This window comes from Diorhabda carinulata, chromosome 6 (genome assembly GCF_026250575.1).
Source record: "Diorhabda carinulata isolate Delta chromosome 6, icDioCari1.1, whole genome shotgun sequence".
Lineage (NCBI taxonomy): Eukaryota > Metazoa > Arthropoda > Insecta > Coleoptera > Chrysomelidae > Diorhabda > Diorhabda carinulata.
Window position 1 is genome coordinate 7,534,476 of NC_079465.1, and position 21,355 is coordinate 7,555,830.

At 31.4% G+C, this 21,355-nt stretch overlaps 1 protein-coding gene across 1 annotated transcript in view; it reads left to right on the top strand.

The window, feature by feature from the left end:
* The first annotated feature begins 12,899 nt into the window (after positions 1–12,899).
* LOC130895613 (uncharacterized) overlaps positions 12,900–21,355 on the top strand; it is a 32,576-nt gene continuing 24,120 nt past the window's right edge. Inside the window, exon 1 of the mRNA XM_057803018.1 lies at positions 12,900–13,008. Within this exon, the coding sequence (XP_057659001.1) occupies positions 12,953–13,008 (56 nt within the window). The 5' untranslated portion in view covers positions 12,900–12,952. The remainder of the gene's footprint in view (positions 13,009–21,355) is intronic.

Consider the following 21,355-nt stretch of genomic DNA (forward strand, 5'->3'; position numbering starts at 1 on the left):
AATACTAACAGGAGTTCTATCGGGACACTGTCGCCTCAACAATCACGTGAAGATGCTAGATCTAGCAGATAATGCGGCATGCAGATTTTGTTGCACAAAAGACGAAACCTCAATCCACATTCTCTCGAAGTATGAAACAACTAACGAACTGCAGAGCGCTTCACCTGGAAGCGCTTAAAATAGAGGACGGAGATCTCTTGCAATTAAATCCATCCCACATTCTAGACTTTTTAAAAGGAATGGAATGAATGGTTTAGCTGTAAACACAGGGTTCACCAATATAGCAGCAGGAAAGGGGAACATCCGAGATCCTTTGGGTCGTAGTGCTTACGAGACCCAAATCTGTATGTACATATGCATACTTGAAGTTAAAATTTCGTACTATTTTGAAATATATGGAGCCTACCAAAGCAGAAAATTTATTGATATATGATACCAAATTAAAAGAAAAAAGAAAAATCTAAATAAAAACAAGTTGTTCTTTTTGAATTATGGAATTATATAGTGTGATTTTCCATAAATATTCTTCTGATATTATTCACTGATTTTTTTTACAAAATAATCAATTCATAAATGCACTGAGAATCGAGTTGAAATATGATAATAATACACCCTTTTTTTTTCTGGTTAAATCAAATTATTTCACATTGTGTGCACATTGGAAAACTGAAAATATTGATGTATCACATCTTCAAGATAATGGCACATACAAGGTACTGACGTGCCAATGTATATCCTCCAACTTCCAGTCACCAGCACATTTAAACTGCTTACATTCATGCTATTTGTCAAATTTGCTTTCATGCGGTATCTGTCTATCTCTTCAAATAAGAAGTGGGAGAAAGTAGGAACTTTTTTATAAAAAAGTGTATAAATCCGGTTCTGCTTAGTCGATTTTTATAAACTTGATTTTATTCGAAATAGCGCTGAGCAATTTAACTAACAAAGTGAATGCTAGAGGGCGTTGTATCATATATTTTAGATATTGTGACTTCTCTCGACCAAGTCGGAGCATAAAAGTTCAAGTAGCTTTATTCAAAGTAAACTAATTAATATCAAAGCAGCGGAAACCTCTTATCTTATTGTTTTTTTTTGTCCCGATATATCTTAAGAAATGTGTAAACGTCGATAATTCTAGGTGGACAGTTAATGAAGAAAAATCTTTCGACTTTTTGAGGAACGAATTGCCACTTCTTTTAGAATACATACAATCATTCTTCGTGATATATTCTTTCCTGGTACAATAAATTGTTCACAATACCTGAAAGTTCTTCAAAAACTTTGGAAGAGGAATATTTTATCTCGGATATTTGAGGGCTACATAATGAAATACAAAGGAAAATTTGCTGATTACCTATACCATTGAAAAAGTTATTTCAAAATCAATCAAGAAGAGTTGCGAACATATAATGAGATTTTGAGAACAAAATGTTATCAATAAACCAATATATTTTTCTTTTTTTATATTTGCCTTCAAAATATAGTTACCATATGCGCTATTAGTGACATCAAATAATAAACAGAGAAAAATTATTATGTTTTTAATGTTTACCTTTGCATGCTATTTTTATTCCTATATGATAACGTGTTAAAAACCTAATTTTTTACTTTTTTAATCGAGGAATTCCATTTATATAAGCAAAAAAAGCTCCTTGTGAATTCCTCAAAAGTTTTTTAAAACATAAAAGTTGATTCTGATATATCATATAAGTGACGCTAAAGAATTTCCAAATACATTGAAATTTGGATATACAACAAATCGAAAATTACGTAGCTAGATTATATAAAGTTTTATTGAAATTTCGCATTTATTTCAAAAATTCAATAAAAACCACAGTATTCCGTTTAAAATAACGAAGTTTGGTATAACCGGAAGTTTCAGAAAACTGAAATTATTTTAGCTAAAACGGAGCATTTCGGAAAAAGCAAATTTTTAGAATACTAGTCGCAGTACTTTCCCATATACATATAGTTTCAGATCGTCGTGAAGGACCCTGTACATTTAACAAAAGAGTAAGTCCATATGGACTTTATTAACGTGCGTAAAAATACAAAATCTTATGTGTTAACCAATTAAAACGGCGGATAGTTTGGTTAACCGCAGTGCATTGGTCAAGTCCGAATAATAACAAATCATATTTTTATTGCTAAAATGGTGGAACATATCCGCTTGCTTCAAATGAAACATTATATTTTGCTTAATTCTGTTCTGCTTCTTTTGAATTTGTTCGACCATAGAAAAATGTAATTACTTAAAGTGTTAACGAAATTACAAATATAAATTCAAATTAACATATCCAATATTTGAATGTATCTGATTGTATTCAAACAGGAAAATATTCAGAAATATAATACTGCAATATGATATTGCAATCTTAGTAGAAATCACGGATATAACAGGATTTAAAAGTTGTTATACTGAAAATAGCAAAATGTGTAAGAAAAAAAAATTTATATAAAGACAACAGGATTATACGGCAAAAATGAGTCTAATATCGAGCTCATACTTTTACCAGTGTGGAAACCTTTTCACAAGTTAAAAGTGGTTTTAACACATATCCCTACCGCGACTGGTCAAATGGCCAGTCTTATATTTTTAATATTGGAAGCAAACCAATAGGCACACCAGTATAAAAATCTAATTTTTTCTTTTATTCAAAAATACATAATCAACATTTTTTACAAATGGGCTTCCTAATTGTACATTTTTTGCATACGAACTGTTTACATTTTAGATAAATTTCGTTCGTCCCATGCATTTATCCCGGCTAAATCCAAGATATTGAAAAATCCTTGTAAGGACCATCTATGAGATTTAGATTTTAACGAAAAATTTTTTCGGTCACATCTATGCCAAATTTGGTGCTATTATACAGTTGAATTGTCTCCGGTGTTCAGGTGTCATTTTCTTCAACTTGTACGAAGTAGAGCATTGAACTCTGCATTGATTTGGCTTTTTAAACTATCATACTATTATTTGAGCGATAGAGTTTGGTTGAGAAAAGTGTGATGTGTGATGTGTGTGTGATTTGCTCTAACTGTCCCAACAATTGTAGTTTTTTTTGCTAAAATTTTGGCTGCTTAAAGTAGGCGAGTAAAAAAAGTTGTCCGTGGCTATATTTCTTCCTAATTCTATATACAGTGCTACTAATTTCATAGTGACAAACTTTCCAAGAGAAGGTAAGGGTTCTCTATTTTCATATTTACACAATTATGGAAAACCGTTTATTATAAATTTGCTACGTAGATCCTTGCTTTCATTGGAAACAATTGTTTGTCAATGGTAATATATGGTCTTAGTTCGTAAAATCATCTCTACACATAGTATTTGAGAAAAATGGCGGGTTCTACTTATTATTCCATTGAAGTGCTATATTTATATTCTTCGACTCAAATGCGCCGCGTGCATATAGAATTGCAAAAAATGCATATAACTTTTCAGTGGACAGTTCCCATTCATATTCTTCCTCTGTGTACTTTCTTATAAGTTCGATTATATTCTTATCAATTATCAGAAAAAGTGCCTTACCTATAAAAATATGAATATACAATAACCTAACCATTTTCTGGAACGCACTTATCGGATAATATCGTGCCACAACTACATTACCTTTTGTTTGTAACGACTTTATAGTTTTGGCATTAGGTCTTAGAGAGAAAATATTAAAAAATGTTTAAATCGTGTCAAACTACCGGTCGTGGTAGGTAAGTCAGACTACAGATTTTTCCCAGAAAATAAACAATATAAAAATAAGTAATTATTGAAAAACGTATCATACATATGTATGAGGAAAATTCGTAAAGTTTAACAGCGAATCACTCACGTTAAATGTAGGAAATTGATAATTTAAAAAAGGTGTATTAATCAATCCTGGTAGGAATAATGTATAATACATAAAGTTTGGCGCCATATGTGGATTAATTATTCTATTATAATAACTATAGCGTACTATAATCTAAATCTTAATAGCCCAAATACCAAAATTTGTAGTGAAATTGATACAACCTGTAAAATTTCTAAATAATAGGTAAACTTTGATGGATCTTTCATGCCTAATAAAAAAACTTGTAATCCCGCCAAGATAAAAGGCGTATTCTCATAGTTTAAAGATTATTTTTTTGTAAATATTATGGTTGTGAGATCATTTACTGCATTTCATCAGTGTTAACAAAATTTTTAAAATATTACCTCCAATAATGTAGAAACAAAGCTATTCCGTTAATAGAAGAAAACAAAGAGGTAGAACTGGCCGCTAAGGAAGCTGTAAATAGTGATAATGCGGAGTGCGTGAATTTTTTAACTACTGCCGATATTAAATCAATCCTAAAGCGTGCTCAATGAATGGGAGAACAGATGGTCAACGTCCACACATAAACTTCGTGAAGTGAAAGACTCAGTAAAACCGTGGTCAATACTACCGAAATCTGACCCATAGCAGAAGTCAGATAGAGATGGAATCATCCAATATACAAAAAAAGTGATCATGGTGAACTACTTAAATTTACTAAAAACAACAAAAAACATGTGAAATTAGTTTTGGGGGTGTTTAAAAAAAAGTATCGAGATCCCCAGATCTCAATCCTTTTTGTTATGGTAGTACTTGAAAGGCAGAGTTTCTGAGACTAAAATGACAATTGTTGAGCATTCGAAAGCACAAATAGTAAATGTATATTAATTTCGTTACAAATTATTAGAAATGTTCAAAACGAATTTTGATTATATTTAGGACATCGTCAAATAATCAATGGACAACATTGTGAAATGAGAGACTCAGTAAAACCATGGTCATTACTACCGAAAAATCGCAGAGATGAAGTTCTTCTAGCGCGTCTCCATCTAGGCCACCCGCGACTAATCCATATGGGAAACCTGAACCAAAATGTAGCAACCGCAATTGCAAATTGACTATAAAACACATAATCGCAAAATTTCCATCTTTCAACTCAAAAAGATCATCATCAAATCTACCATTCGAAATTTTGGGACCTTAATACAATACTAGCCTTAAACAAATCTTGATCTTAAACTTAATTTAACAAATATATAGATAAAACACTTAATTTTTTCTGAATCGCTAATAACAAGTATACAGTTGATGCGAATTTTGTAATAATTAAAAGTTATTCCATTGTTGGAACCTGTATTAAATTTTCTCCTTTGTTTGTGAGTGAATCCCCAATCAGGCAAACACAATTTTGATTTAAATTTTGAAAAATTCAGTTTGTATGTAATTACACCCTCATTACCTGAAATTTTAGTTCGAATAGAAGATCAATTCCTTGAACAGTAATTCTATTCTTGCTACTACAAAAATTATTATGTTTAATGATACAGAATCTCATTAATCTCATTAATAACGTAAAAGGCAAATTTCTTTTATTCAACTGACGAAATGGAATAAAAAAAATTCATTTCATATGGTATTATTTTTTATTAATTTTATATGAAAACCTAATAATAAAAATCATGGTTCGACTAATATTTATATTCATTTCATGTTTTTTTCTATCATTGTTCATAAAAACCAAGAAAAAAAGTTATAGTTCAAATCATGATATTCAACACAACTTAGAACCTATTATATTTCGAGGATATATAGCAGATACTGTCTTTATTTCTTTTAAATTATTTCCCGGAGTCACTAAGATTAATGCAGATATTTTTTAACGTTTAATATCCTATCAATTGTATAAAAACAACTTACTTATTGTTTTACTCCTATGTATAGTAGTACTTTCAGTTCCCATCAATGAAAATATCTTGGAAGAGAAACTTGTTGAATGCACATCCACATCACTCCTGGCTACGGTAATCATTTGGAATAATTTTCACAATATCTTGTATCACATCGCGACTTTAATCACTTGTTAAGCACACCAAAAACAACACTAATAATCCTTATAAATGTCAGTTATATCCTCGCGAAATGAAATACAGAATCATTCCGGACGTATGAATAGCACTGTATAGTCTTGACTATTTTCAGCACATGCACTAACTGACTGAAAATTTAAACTGAACAAATTTTCATAGGAGAAGCGAGCCAAGATACTTAATTCTTTTAACCATGTGTGTGGTTTTTCGTTTTTTCGCTTGTACGTTTTTTTTTGTAAACTTTAACGGCCAGCTGTACCTCCCATGGTTTTCAGCGAAACTGAAAACGGGTGTTTCTTTCTGAAAAGTATGTTTTGACGGATTTACATTTGTCGCCCAAGTTCTTTACTCTCAGTTTATTTACGACTGCAACCTTTGATTCGACATGCTTTGTTCATTTTTAAATCCTTAAAGCATGTAGTGACATTGTAGACTTAATCTACTTTTTCACATAAAATATTAACCCAGTATAGTATATTCGTTAGCACTGTTCGCATGTCGCAAATTAATTTTGCATGTGTCTCATTAATCATCATAAAGTAGTCCATGCACTAAACATATGTGCTCAGATATGTTTCAACAGAAACCTCGCTAATCAGCATATTTATATTCTCTCCGATAGCCAAGGGTTCTTGAAGATCCTGAAGGTTATTGAGGGCATATGCTAGTGAGGGAGTATGAAAAATCTCTAAAAACACTAGCTTATAGAAGCAAAGTAGCCGTAACATAGTTACTAAGATACTATGCAATGAGGAAGCTTACAGCAATGCCAAAAAAGGGCAATGACTCCATAATTTGGACCAGAGTAAAAATCTGTCCTGAAAATTCACATCAACAACTAATTGAATAGATGACTACAGGATCAGGATCAGATTTCATTGAGAAACACTCAAATAAGGCCTTAAGTAAGGTATAGATACGACATAAACTATTAGTTGGTCCTCTGACAGGGCATTATCCTGTTGAAAACCACCCTAAGACGATAGGAATGATAGAGACCGACCACTGCAAACAGCGCACAAATCATAGAGACAGCCGAGCATCCACTCTATCAATTTTCCTGTCCATTTCAACAAAAGACTTAAGTACCTCGAACGGGCAATGATAACACCTCAAGAAATCGGATAAAATCCAGAAAATTAATCTTCTTTAGGAGTCTACATATTTCGTAGGCAGAACTATGAAATGCAGTATCACCCACAAAATATCTTTTTAGGAATAGGTGCAGAGCAAATTGGAAGCTAGAAGAACTTCCCAAACAATCTACAGTTCAAAATATATTTCTTGAAATTTAGATCTCATTGCTCCCGATCGTGCAGGAATTACGTACACGTCCTTTTTCATGTTATGCCATGAAAAGTCAATTGGTGGTATTTCAGAACAATTTAAGACCCATTTAATAATATAATATTTGTGTTTTGCTCCCAATTCTTATGAAGGGCTTTTCGGAAACTATATCCGGGGTTCAGGTAGATCTATCAGCTGATTGTGAATCCTAACCTGGAACGAGATTTCAATCATAGTTTCCGAACCAACGTTCAATTTTTAATGGTAATTTCAAATTTGAAGCATGATCTACAAGAACTTTCGGTCTTTATTACTTTTTCATGTGTTAAATCTTGATGATTATGATGTTTATTTAGTTATATATAAGATGTTTAATACTTAATTATTATTGAGCAGAGTTTGCACTAGTAAAGGAATTAATAGTAAACAGTTATTTTATCTATTTTAATTCATTTTAAGAACAAACATGTTAGAACGGACTAGAGACTATCAACTCTTCCATTTGAATACTAGAGATAAAAGACGTTGGAGAGGTGGGATGCCAAGTTGACGAGAGTTAAACAGAGAATAAATTCAGAAAATAGAATACCTGAATAGACAGAGGAAGATGGAGAGGTGGGATGCCAAGTTGACGAGAGTTAAACAGAGAATAAATTCAGAAAATAGAATACCTGAATAGACAGAGGAAGATCATGATATACGATACTATGAAAAGAAAAGTGGCAGAAAAATAATGAAGACGAGAACAAAAATATAACTTAATTCAGGTCGTGTAGAATAGATATATAGAAGGCTAGCTTCGCGTACAATCAATTATAAATAAATGAAACAAAACAAAATTTGCTTAACAATATAGAAAATACTCACAGAAGCGCAATACTGAAATGATATGAAGTATAATTAAGAAAAGTAGTAACGCATATAAATAAAACCTTGAAATAACGTACCTACGTATATTGAAAAATAGATGGAAAGCAAATGTTTAGGAGTGAACTTTATAGAAACTGAAAACATAAGCAACGCATAGCTCTTTTCGTATTGACTGAAACGCACAAAGCAAAAACTATGAAATAGAATGCATCGAAAGAAAGAGTGAAAAGTATTATAAATACAATGGAATCGTGTGTTACACCAACAGATAATTAATAACCCTAGATCTATATCCATTAGAATAGTTAAAACAAAGTCAGTTATACATGGAATCATGCAAAATACAGTGTGGAGTGCGTGAGCTTTTTAACTACTGCCGATATATATTAAATCAATCCTAAAGCGTAAAGTGCTCATGGGAAAACAAATGGTCAACGTCCACACATAAACTTCGTGAAGTGAAAGACTTAGTAAAACCATGGTCAATACTACCGAAAAATCGCAGAGATGAAGTTCTTCTAACGCGTCTCCATCTAAGCCATACAGGACCGACCGATAGCAGAACAAAATCAGATATAGATGGAATCATGCAATATACAACAGGAGTGACCATGGTGAGTTGCTTAAACATTTACCAAAATCAACAAGGAACATGTAAAATTAGCTTTGGGGTTGTTTAAAAAAGGAATACCGAGATCCCCAGATCTCAATCCTTCGAACTTTTTATTATGGTAATACTTGAAAGGCACAGTTTCTGAGACTATATTGACAATTGCTGAGCATCTAAAAGCATGAATAGTAAATATATGTAGATTAACTTTATTCCAAATCATTAGAAATGTTCAAAACGAATTTCGATTGTGTTTAGAACATCGTAAAATAATCAATGGACATCATTATAAGCTTGAATGAAATAATGAAATTAATGATTACTTGTTTTCATAAATATTACTTTAACTTTGTTACTTTGTTTAAATAAAAATTTGATATTTGACATCAAAAGAAGTACCACTTAAGTTTGGAAATATCCTAATTTTGAACGGAGAGTTCAATCATGATTTACTTGTTATTTTAAACAATTCTATTCACATTTGTATCAATGAGTCGATAAGACCTAGAATACATAGTTCTATTTATATTTTTTTTTTAAATTCAGTTACGGAACGTGTCACCAATTGTTCAATATACTTTTTGTCCCTCTATATCGATCCATAATAATAATGAAAATCTAGCGAGGTTCTTTGTGTATAGCCCCATAATTTCTTGAAACTAAATTGTAATAATTCATGGGTGATGTTTCGTGTGCATAGCACGGTGAAACGAAGCAACTATAATATTCTCGTGCTGGTTGTCTGCGGTTTCCGCATACACGTCAAGGTCGTAATGGAAAAATAGTTTGCATTTTGAGGATGCCGGGGACAAGTTACAGGTTTAAAATACACATCAGTTACATACCATTAATAGTGGGAGTATAGTGGTGTAGTTTTATCTCCCGGTTTTTCACATCGATAAAAATCAGTCAAGGTTAGACAATTTATATTATAATGGATCCAATATTAAGTCATGTATTTTACACCTGAAATTTAATAACTTTCTCTAAATCAAACATGAAAACTAAATACTGCGGATAAATTATTTTCTTATTATTGTAATGCAAATGGAATTTTGATAAATCTTATTGAGTTGAATTATTCAAATAGGTGAAAAGTCGCAGGAAAGTATCAATTACTGGAAGATCCTCTAATATCTGCAAAATTTTTATTCATAAACATAGCACCATTTTGCCAATGTAGTGGGTATTCAAAGGAATAGATAAAAACATGTCATCAATATTCGTTGTTCGTATAATACTTAGAAGAATAAAAAGACGTCAAAGTGAATTAATGAAAAGAAATTACCAAAGAGAATCGGAAAAGGGTTACTGTAAGTGTTCAAATTGATGCTCATTTTGAACAATATATTTACGGCAACGTTTCCCAAGGAGGAGCAGGTCTGGCGAAGCATATCAAGAGGTCCGCGTAGAGTTTCAAATTCTTCTTCAATTGCATTGAGAATGTATGGAAGTGTTCGTGGTTTACAGTATCTCATAAGTAATGTCGGATTTAATTTATGAAAATATAAAATAGCTGAAGCAGCTAGAAAAATATGTGAAATTGAAGAGGAATACAGGAAACAGTGGAAATTGACGCTTGAAGATCGTTCAAGCTCAATTCGTGCATCTGTGTGGAATATAGAGGTTACTAAGAAAACAGTAGAAAAACAATATTACAGACTTTCTTCGACCTTCTAAAGCCTATACATCGCCATTTGACAAAAATAGGTGAGATATATAGAAGTTGTGCCACAGGAATTAACCTAGATTCAAGCAATAAGTCGCGTCGAGTAAAAGTGTGTAAACAGCTCCTTGCTGTGCCGAAATATTATCGTTTTATAAGACACATTGTTACTTGCGATGAAAAATGGATTTATCTAAAGAATCCAAAGCGGAAAGTCTTGTGTGTCTAGTGTAAATATAAAAATTAAGTGTACTCCAAAATCATTCTAGATTCCATTTAATTGAAAAAATATTCAGGTTCAGTTAACCGAAAATTGGCTCTCTTAACAAGACAATACCAAACCACATAATGTGTAAATTGTGCGGAATAAGATCGAAGAACATGCACCGTAAGAATACTATTTATTCAGATTCATGGTGAAATTCTTGTATGGGACAAAATCTAGATTCAAAGAAGATGTTGAAAATGCAGAGTGACAATGTTTTGCATCTAAGCCCAAAGAATGGTGTTATCAAAGAGCTTGTTGAAAGTTGGGGAGAAAACATAGAATACGATGGGCTATAATTCGAAGACTTTATACGAGGACCGTTTTTTTTTTCAACCTCCGATAGGTTAAAAATAAAAGATTTACAGTTACTTTTCGACATAATCACCGAACAGTTTAAGACATTTGTCATATCTGTGGACAAGCTTTTCAATACCCTCTTAAAAGACAGTTGCCGCATATGTAGCCTAACCGTTCAGTAACAATAGCGAAAAAAAGACCTTGAAACTTCTGAAAATTCCGTAGACAAAACACTAATGGTGAATCTTTGGTTTTCTTTAACCAATCTGTAAACTCTTTGAAAAAAGTCATCTAAAACGACAGATTTGCCCTCTTCATCATACACATCATTTCGGCTATCTTTAAACTTTCAACACCATCACTCATGAAGTTTTCTCTCTATACACATGACTCATTCTAAGATGGATTACTGCAGCACTATTGCCTTCAGCCTGTAGTATCACACGAATCACACTTCGCTATTCACACTTGGCGGGAGAATCAAGAATGGCGGACATGTTTACGTGTCTGTAGCACAACGCCGACTGACACCTGAATATCAACAATGGCGGAATATGTAGTGCGAGAGTTTCGAAATCGCCTACAGCGCATGCCCGCTTTCTTCTGCCCGCATAGCGTCTGCACGGAACGATCAAAATTCGAAAAAAAACTGCCATCGTATATGATTATTTAATAAACAAAATGAACAATGGAAACCGACATTATTTATGAGACACCCTCTATATCATATATTATATCCAATTAAGCAACAAAATCTTTTTTGAAATTCAATTATAATATATGAAATCGAAGGATCAGAAAAAATAAGTTGATTCAAAGTTACAATTCATTATTTATTCACGAGAATATTATTTCACAGAAAGAAAGCTATTTTCTGACGCTTTGTCGGTAGCTCTTTTGTTCAAAATTCACGCATTTTTGTCAATATTTCAACGTATTATTCTTTAATGATCCTGTGACCATTCAAAGTATATTCGTGGCGCACAACACCTTTATATTCAACGAAAATAGTCAACATTGTCTTCATTTCTGAATCATAGCCCTCCTATCATCCTATCAATAAGGAGTTGCTTAAGTACAGGACAAAATTGATAGTAATAGGGATTAATTTAGTTTTAGACTAACTAGACTTGAGCTTGAGAATAAAGTTATTAGATACGTTACTGAAAAGTCAACAAATTACTAGAATAATAACAAGAGAAAAATTCAAAGAATGTTTATGTTCTTCTGGGGAAAGCTCCTGCAACCAAGAAATATCTAATATTTAGAGATATATTTCAAGTCAACTTCCTTAATAAATTTACTAATGATCTACAGAATCCAATACCAAAATCAAAAGTTGATTTAGATATTCTAGAACGCTGGAAATGTCTAAACTTGCAAAAAAACTATTTTTAAGGGCCACTTTAACAATAACAAAGGATTACTTTGTGTCCAAATTCATAACTCATAAATAACGAATTGAAAATTGATTCTTTCAAATCTAATTTGCAGTTTTAGTTTCCATGGGAATATCATTTATTATTTTTGATTAACATTCTTGTGAACAATTCTAGTGAAAAATGTTTCGATAAACTTTGAGTATCTTTTGTCAAGTATCAACCGTTTTCCACACTTTAACATGGTGACTATTAACATTTAAACATTTATCAAGTCGTGTCACCATATTTTGGAAACCATTATCAAAGATCAACGCTGTCTAATAATCATTCAATCATTTAGTACTTTTCACCAATAAATTTTTGGAAAATGAATTTCGTACACGGTTGTTCCTTCAAAATTAACCCTGATATGTTTACATTTCTGTTAAACGTTGCTGTTTAACTTTTGAGGTACAAAGCTTCCACGGTTTTTCAAGAAATATCGAAGAATAAAGCAAAAAAATTGACATAAAATTTCTTTCATTGTTTTGAAATTCAGATTCAGATTTTATCGACCACTATCTGTAAAAAATATTATTGTAATATTCTGTATTACAGATTCTTGCACCATTCAATATTGAATTAATATTCTATAAAATAACTTCCAACACTGGATCGCTATTTGAAAACAAAGTATAAGTCAGCTGTTCCCAGGAATATGCCTTCGTCGATATTCATGACAACTGGCAAATACCTTCTACCTACAAAAAGGCCGTAAGTATTATTTCTACATTGAATTTCAACAAGGCATACAATATTTATTTACATACATACATCTAAAACATTTACTTAATTGTTAAGTAACTAGCGTAAAGAATTAAACGGTACGAAACCATATACAGTAAATAAGAAACGTTATTACAAAGATTCTACGTTTTTCAAGCTTATCAGTTTTTTGCGTTTCAAAGTGATATTATGTATTTTATTATTTTTATTAGATTTATCTGCTTTCAAAATTTTGAGATTTCTATTTTTATTTATAAATTCTTTGGTTTTAGTTATATTTTGAGGTTTGATATTGTTTTGTTGTCTTTTGTTTTTCAATTTATTTTTGAAATTAGTGATAGTGATATTTTGAATTTCACTATTTAGATGATTGGTGTTGCATTCAATATTACATAAGATATTTGACACCTAAAGATAAAACTTCTTTCACTTTATCTGGTATGACAGTATCAGTTAAATTTTCGGTCCATTTTGATTTTATTTTATTTGTATTTTCCGAAAAGTCCTTAGGATCCTTAGGATATTCATATCCATGGTAGTTATTTACTCTATTATTCTTACAATATATTTTGACATAAATTATTTTTAACGATAGGATAATTTGTCCAACAGTTTATAATGTCAGTAAATTGTCTTCGAAGTAATTTCTCAGACTGAGACTTCTCATTCGTTTCAACATTAGTTTGATCAGGATCAAAGATTTATTTATAAATGGCTAGACATCAATTTCGCACTATTTTTAGTCGCATATAATCGAATCATAATTTTCAAATGATTTTTGAAGTAGAAGCTTTTATAGTTTGATGGTAATTTTTTGTAGCAAATTTATAATCAAAATATATGAATTTATTTTTAATTTAGTCATTTTACTAACATCACTTTTTGGCACAGTTACACTTTCCACAAATTATATAGTATGTGTAAACTAGAGTGACCTAAAACAATGAAAGTTAGGATGATAATGTAGTGATGATATTCAAAAGTTGCCGTTAATGAATGATTTCTAATATTCCAACAAGATTTCCTCCAAAATCCTCTCTGAGGACCAAGATCTTTTGGGCTGTTTCAAGCGGTTAATAGGACCACTTAAACCATATTTTAATCTTTTGCTTTCTGGGCGTTTCTGTATGAAAATGAAGTAGAGGTATTTGTTGACAATGACGTGCCTAATAGTGGTTCAAGAATAAGTTAGCCTATCAAAGTCGTAATTGCATCATTTTTACTTAAAAAATATTGTCTTGGCTACACGTGTCGGGTTCTTGCAGACTTATATCAAAATTTACAGCCAGTTTTGCTTTTTTCTTCACTATTTTGATCCTCCACGATATATACTTTCTATACCATCCCAGGACAACAATTTTCTCGAAAATTTGAGTTTTTTGGAAATTTATAGAATCAAATTCCACATAGCGAGATGTCAGTTACAATGTTAATGTTTACTTGTGATATAGAAAGCACACATATACTGAAATTTAAGGTTTAGTAACAATATTTCTAGAACTATTCTTCATCTTTTTCATTTCATTTCAAAGGGTGACTGTCATCATAGCTATTTTGGCTATGGAAGCTGACCCAAATGGGTCAGATCATGTGACGTTAAACTATTTTCACATGTTCCCGACCCAAGATATTCTTCTTCTTCCAATATATCTTTTTCCTACAAATGTTGGCTGAATTATTAGATTAAGAGATTATGAGAAGTTTGCTTCTTTTCACTTCACAAAGTATTATTATTAAAGTCCGTCTCCATTCTTCTCAGAACATCTACATCGGTCACATGATATTCTCAGCATCTCGTAGGCTTTTAGTATACGCTCGCTATATCCATTGAAAGTCCAAGCTTCTACATTATACAGGAGTACTGGGAATACATAGCCCAGAGCATTCGTGTTCTCAAGGCTTTCTCAGATCGAATCCTTACTTCTAAACAGTCATCCACGGAGCAGTCAACTAGTCAGGTAGTCATACCTCTGCTCTCTTTCCATTCTTTCGCCTTCCACACAAAGTTGTTCATTGGGTGCTTCAGTTTTGGTGACAATCATATATTTGGTCCCTTTAAGGTTGTGTCTTTAAGTCTTATTCCACCAGTATCACTATCGAGGGCTTTAGTGAACATTTCCTATGAGTAAATAAAGAACACAACTATGTCTTACTGGTCTCTTGATTTCCACTGTATATCTCTTATTATATTATATTATTACTCAATAAAACAGTTTGTGCATCTATATGTTCTTGATCTCTTCTCTTTTAAAATTAGTTTTTTTAATAATTTTTGGAAGAAAAATAAAATTTGACGTTTCGACTTTTCTTTAAGTCTTTATCAAAATATGATATTGACCCTGACAATTCGCGTTGACATTAAAGTGAAAAAAATAATGAATGCCTGAGAAGGTAAATATCTCAGAATAACCCACACGTACCCCATAGCTTCATCATTGTTTATCGTGTAATAATATGTTATAAGTAAAATAGGTTTCGGGTAGTCCTAGCAATAGATTGAAGCTAAAGAATTTTTTTCACTAATTAGTCACTTCTGACCTTGACAAAACTATCTCCATTAAAATTTCCAAGAACTATTCCACAACTGACTCTTTGTAACTTTACATATAATGTAAAATGCGCATTTTCCAGCAATGAAAAATTCCTCAAAACCTCATTTGAGATTAAGCATAACAACTCGATTCACAAATATCACTAAAATCAATTTAATCAGATAATCAATGTGCAATTTGTACTTGAAGCTATTTTTCCACTTTGACTGTTAACGTGGTGGATTAAATAATTAATTTTGATAGATGACTACAAAACTTTGAGGTCATGAAACTTTATTTGCAACACAAAAACCTTGGGACGCCAAATATCAGTGCACGGATTTGTAATTTGTAATTTATGTGAAAATCCTTTCGTAAGTTGGCAATAAAGATTAGATTTCCAATGATCAAAGTCGTTAAATGAAATTTCAACGTAAATTTTCTAATAAACCAAGTAATGGACTCACGATATACTACAGGTAACCCAAAACGTGATTAAGTGGTATATTAAAGTTTCAAAAATTGTCAATAAAAAATATCCTGGGAAAATTAGAGGAAATTGGAGCAAACTCAATGATCCTGAAGAATGTTATCCAATGAACTCATTGTCAGGATTATTGGCATAAAATAAAAGAATTATATAATAATATATAAATTATATAAATAATATAAAATTGCTAAATATAATGAAAAATATTTATCAAAAAAAAAAACAGTAAAGAATCACACAGAGGGAAACTTAAACAACTTGAAGGATGAAAAAATATAGGTAAATGCGTGCTATGATTTCAGCAAGACTGAATTATTGAAAAAATATAGAACAGTAAAAATATCAAGAAATGTTTCCATAACAGAGAAATAGTGAAAAATCTCTCTATAGTTTATGATCTCCAAAAATAATTTGAAAATAACGCCATGGTTAAAAATAAAAGAAGCTTTATGAAAATAACTGAAAATCTAAATGAGAATTATCGGTTCATCGCTTTAAGAGGTATCGAAATTCTATAGACTAAAAAAATACACCGAGGTCATCTTTAATGATGATAGCCTATGAGTATTGAGAACTGGATAGAGATTGTTTTTTTTCTCTCTCACCTTTCTCAATTTTCTTTGATTCTCCGTTATTCATTGAAGAACGTAAATGGGAAAGACATCGAATACAATTATACTCGTAAAATGGCAGTCGAACTAAATTATTACTTATCTGGAGACGAAGATGAAACCCCAAATTCGGTACTGAAACCAACAGTTACTGGTAATAAACTTTGTCAAATGATTATGAATATAATGATTATAAATGTTGTAAAAATTTATCAATTTTTCACATTATAGAACATGATATATTTGACTGAATCCTTCAAAACAAAAAAAAACATGTTTAATCAAGTAGAAACCAAAATTATGGGGTTGAGGGTGCTTAATTATAACCGTCTTCTATTGTAGCATATGCAGCAATAATATTTTATGCACATTATCCAGAAATAACAGAAATACCAGGATGTATTGATATCTAGTTAGCCTAGACCAGTTCAATGCATAAACAAAATATTACGTTACCATAGCAACGAACAATAACTTATTAGAAGTGTAAGTGTAAAATTTGACATCAAAAAAATAAACCAGACTTACTTAATAAATTAAAAGAAAAAAGATGTCCACCGAAATTGTGAAAATCGAAAAATTGGAGTATCAAGCCATCATCAAGAACCTGTATTTAAAAGGGTTAAGAGGTAAGCAGATTTACGAAGATATGCTTAATACCCTTGGTGATCAATGTCTTTCGTATGTGACCGTAAAAAATTGGACTGCAAGCTTCAAAAGAAGTAAATTTTCCATTGAAGATGATGACCGATCGGAAAGGCCCATGAAAAAAATTCGTGATTTATGGTTTGATTTACTAGAACCTTATTCACCAGATTTGGCTACGTCGACTATCATCTCTTTCCTCAAGAGAAAAAAAGTTTATAAGGTCGTAAATTTTCTTCCAACGAGGAGGTAATAAAAGCTGTGGAGGTCTGGTTTGCAGAGCAAGAAGAAACATTTTTTTTGAAAGGTCTAGAGACGTTGCAGGTTCGCTGTAATTAATGTTTCAAATTAATAGAGGAATATGTTGAGTAATAAAATATTTTGACCTTGAAATTTTGTTTGGTTCTATAGTAGGTTAAGAATTTTTCAATATATCCTCATATCTTTAAAAACGTTTTCGATATTTAATTTCTTGTTGTGAATTATAATTTAGAAAAATCTACAGTTTCTCTTTTTATACAGAAATTCTGGATAGAAATTTGATTTGGATCAATAGTTACAAAGAATTATCTTAATATACTAAGACATATAATTATTTGTAGAATTTATATAATATATTTTATTTATATTATATATTTATAGAAGTGTAGAAGTGTAGAAGACGTCACAACCTTTAAAAAATATTGAATGGCGACAAAGTAATTTCGGTTTTGTGGTATAGAATAAAACATTATTTTAGTTTTTAATCAATTATATATTTTCCATTTTTTTTCAATCACCTTTTGCTATATTTCTTTAAGCTTCATGATTCCGCGCTCATAAATGTTCTGGTCCTTATCAGCAAAAAACTGAACCAAGTGCGATTGAAGGTCATCGTCATTTGTGAAATTCTGCAAATGAAATAAATGGTCATCAGATGCCGAATCAGGGCTGTATAGGGGATGTGGCATCACTTCCCAGCCAAGCTTCAATAGTTTCCCACAAGATGCCATAGATGTGTGAGGCTTTGCATTATCATGGTGGAACACTAAACATTTTCGATTGCTTCATCCAGTTTCATTAATTGTTGACAGTAAACATCAGAGTTGATGGTTTTGTTCCTTGGAAGTAGCTTAAGAAACACAACATCTTTGTAATTTCACCAAACTGATACTGTTGTTTTTGGTTAGGTTAGGTTGCTGGTTCATCGTGTTTGCTCCATGATCATTTTCGAACTATGTTACTTTACAGGACCCATTTTTTTTTATTTTCTTTCTTCATTTCGTATAAAGTGCATATCACAAATGTTGATGCTTTGTGTTAAATGAGTTTCTTTCAATTCGTGAGGTATGTAAATATCAAGCTTCTTAACTAGCACAAGATATTTTAAGTGTTTTTGAATTATTGTGTGAGATACATGTAGCCTCTTCGCAGCATCTCTAACGATCCTCTTCAATTATGACCAGAACGTTACTCATCTTTGAGGGAAAAATCTCCAGAACGGAATTTTTTATACCAACTCTGACACGTGCGTCTGTTAAGAAATCAACACCATTAATTCCATATATTTCTTTGAGAGCCGCAGCAGCTTTCTTTCCTTTACGAACATAAAAAAGTAAAATTTGCCGAAAATATTCGTTTCTGCACTCCGTTTAAAATTAACCCAGAACTAATAGCTTTAATAAAAATCACGCACCACTTGCTTCTAAAGTTACGTCAATGTGACCCGTATCACGTGACAAACGGCAAAGTACAGCACTAACATAAGTTATTCAGAAAATCAAGCAAATCTCTCTATCAGTAAGAAGCGAAAGTACTTATTTACCTTATTTGTCTTACTTTAGCTTTAAGTAAACATTTTCAACAATATATTCCCGATAATATAAATCTGATTTTTTTCCTCAATAATTTCCCCCTGAAAACTACGTATTCAATGCTATGAAAATTGTTTCTGAAAAACAATTCTTTATTATACGAACGACTAATGCTTACATATCATTATTAACTCCAGCATCTGTCAAAAGTGCGTGGATGTGAAAAATTATTATGATTCACATAAACAAATCGTTGGAATTATATTGACATCACTTGCGGCTATGTCTAGACATGACTTCATCTTATTAGTCAATGGAATCTAAAATAATTTCTTTGGTTAAAGTAGTCAGAGGAATTTTATTCCAGAAATTCTTTCGAATCGTTTCATTTAGTGTATTTTCGTCTTCCATTCCAATCCAAAATAACATGTCATTTTATTTAAGTATTCGAGTACAGGGCTTGGCCGAAGCTGAGCTGAAATATAGAAAGAAATAGAAAAAATCTAAATTTGGTTTTTACACACGTACATGAGCATAATAACCTAAATTGATTTTTTAAGGGGAAATTTCAACTTCAATATCTAATAATTCTACATCAAATTATCTTAAACTGAATAGCTATAACCAGATGCTCTCTTGGTGATTCAGTAAGTTCTGTAGTTCGTTAAATAAACACAACTTTGTGTTTCAAAACGATTTTAATATTTTCCCAATTCTCCCTATATGCTCCAAAAGATGTAATATTCACAAAATTAAAAATGCAAAAACATTAGAAAAAACTGAGGGAATTGATAAAAACAAAATAAACTTGATTTTAAATTTATGAAAGAGAACCCAATAAAAAGAATCAAAACTTAACATCTTTGTTTATCAACAATTTTTTGTGTTTTAGTGAAACGACTGTTTATCAGTGTCAGTCTTACGTACAATTGAGCAATCTAATAAATTATCGAAAACAGCTGATGCCCAATTAAAAATGCTCGCCGTAGAATGAATAAATGCTTTTGCATGGTTTGTGAACTCATTTCTTGGATTTAAGACCTCATAATAGCCAGAGTTATCACGAAATGGCTTCTTAAAGAGCTGCAATTTGATAACCCGGCTGCCTGTGGGATATCACATTACTACTTTAAAGTATTCCCTCATGTTTGCTAAGCTCGAACGTAACAGTGGAAATTAGTTTCCAAAAAATGTACCTAATTTTGTGAATTGCTCGAAAGCTTACTGGAGGAATGAGTGGCAAAACTCCAAAAATACTTAGTTTCCGCTATATTAATTTCACTAAAACAGATTTAAAACGTATATATGAAGTCTTCTTAACACCCTAAATCAATAAATCCATTTAACCTAATCGGAATATCGGGTACATACGAGAAAATCGATTGTTCACCCCACGTTCGTCATTTTGTTGTAGAGCAGCTATTTTCCTACATTACCTGATGATAGTCATGTCAATTTTATTATTATTTGTATAGCAGTCTGTCCTTCTAGACCTGGTTGCAGCATTTCAGATATCGGATCAGTAATCAGCTTCCTTTTTTAAAAAATATTGAGAAAGTCATAACTATGACAAATTTGACGTTTTATTTTTTGACTTGTTTTTAAATTCTATTAAAAAATTACTAGTTTTCTCAAAAGTCCCAAGGGTTAACTGCTAATTGCAAAGTACTACTGACTGTTTGTTGAAGACCTAATTAAAAAGAAAACATAGATATAACTGAGGGTTTATTTCTTGAAATTGAGTTATCTCTACGAATGAAAAAAACGGCCATAAGCGACATGAATAAAACTAGCATTATTTTTCTTCTTTGCCTTATAGCATTTCTTGTGATAACTATCCAAAGAACTAATAAATGAAAGCGTACTTATTGGCTTCGATTTAAGTGGAGATACTGTATAATGAAAATCATTTTCTTCGACTTTTTATTTCTTAGGCCTTTTTATATGATTGGAAATAACTATGAATATTTATTTTTGTGGTTAAAACAGATTTTTATTTGGATATTCATGTTCTAAGTTATCTATTAATCAATATAATAACGCACTTTGTCTGTGTCACTTTATAATTCGATCAAAAACAATTTTCTATCAAAAGAGACCTAGAATCGAGACGACTTATCAAGAAAAAAATAAGTAGTAGAAATTGTTATAATATTGTGAGCATTTAGAGTAACATCATATTTACTCTGTTCATTTGATGTGTTGAAATACAGTGTAGCCAGATTTCTAAGGATGCTTGTCGCCAAATTGGCTGTCAGATGTTGT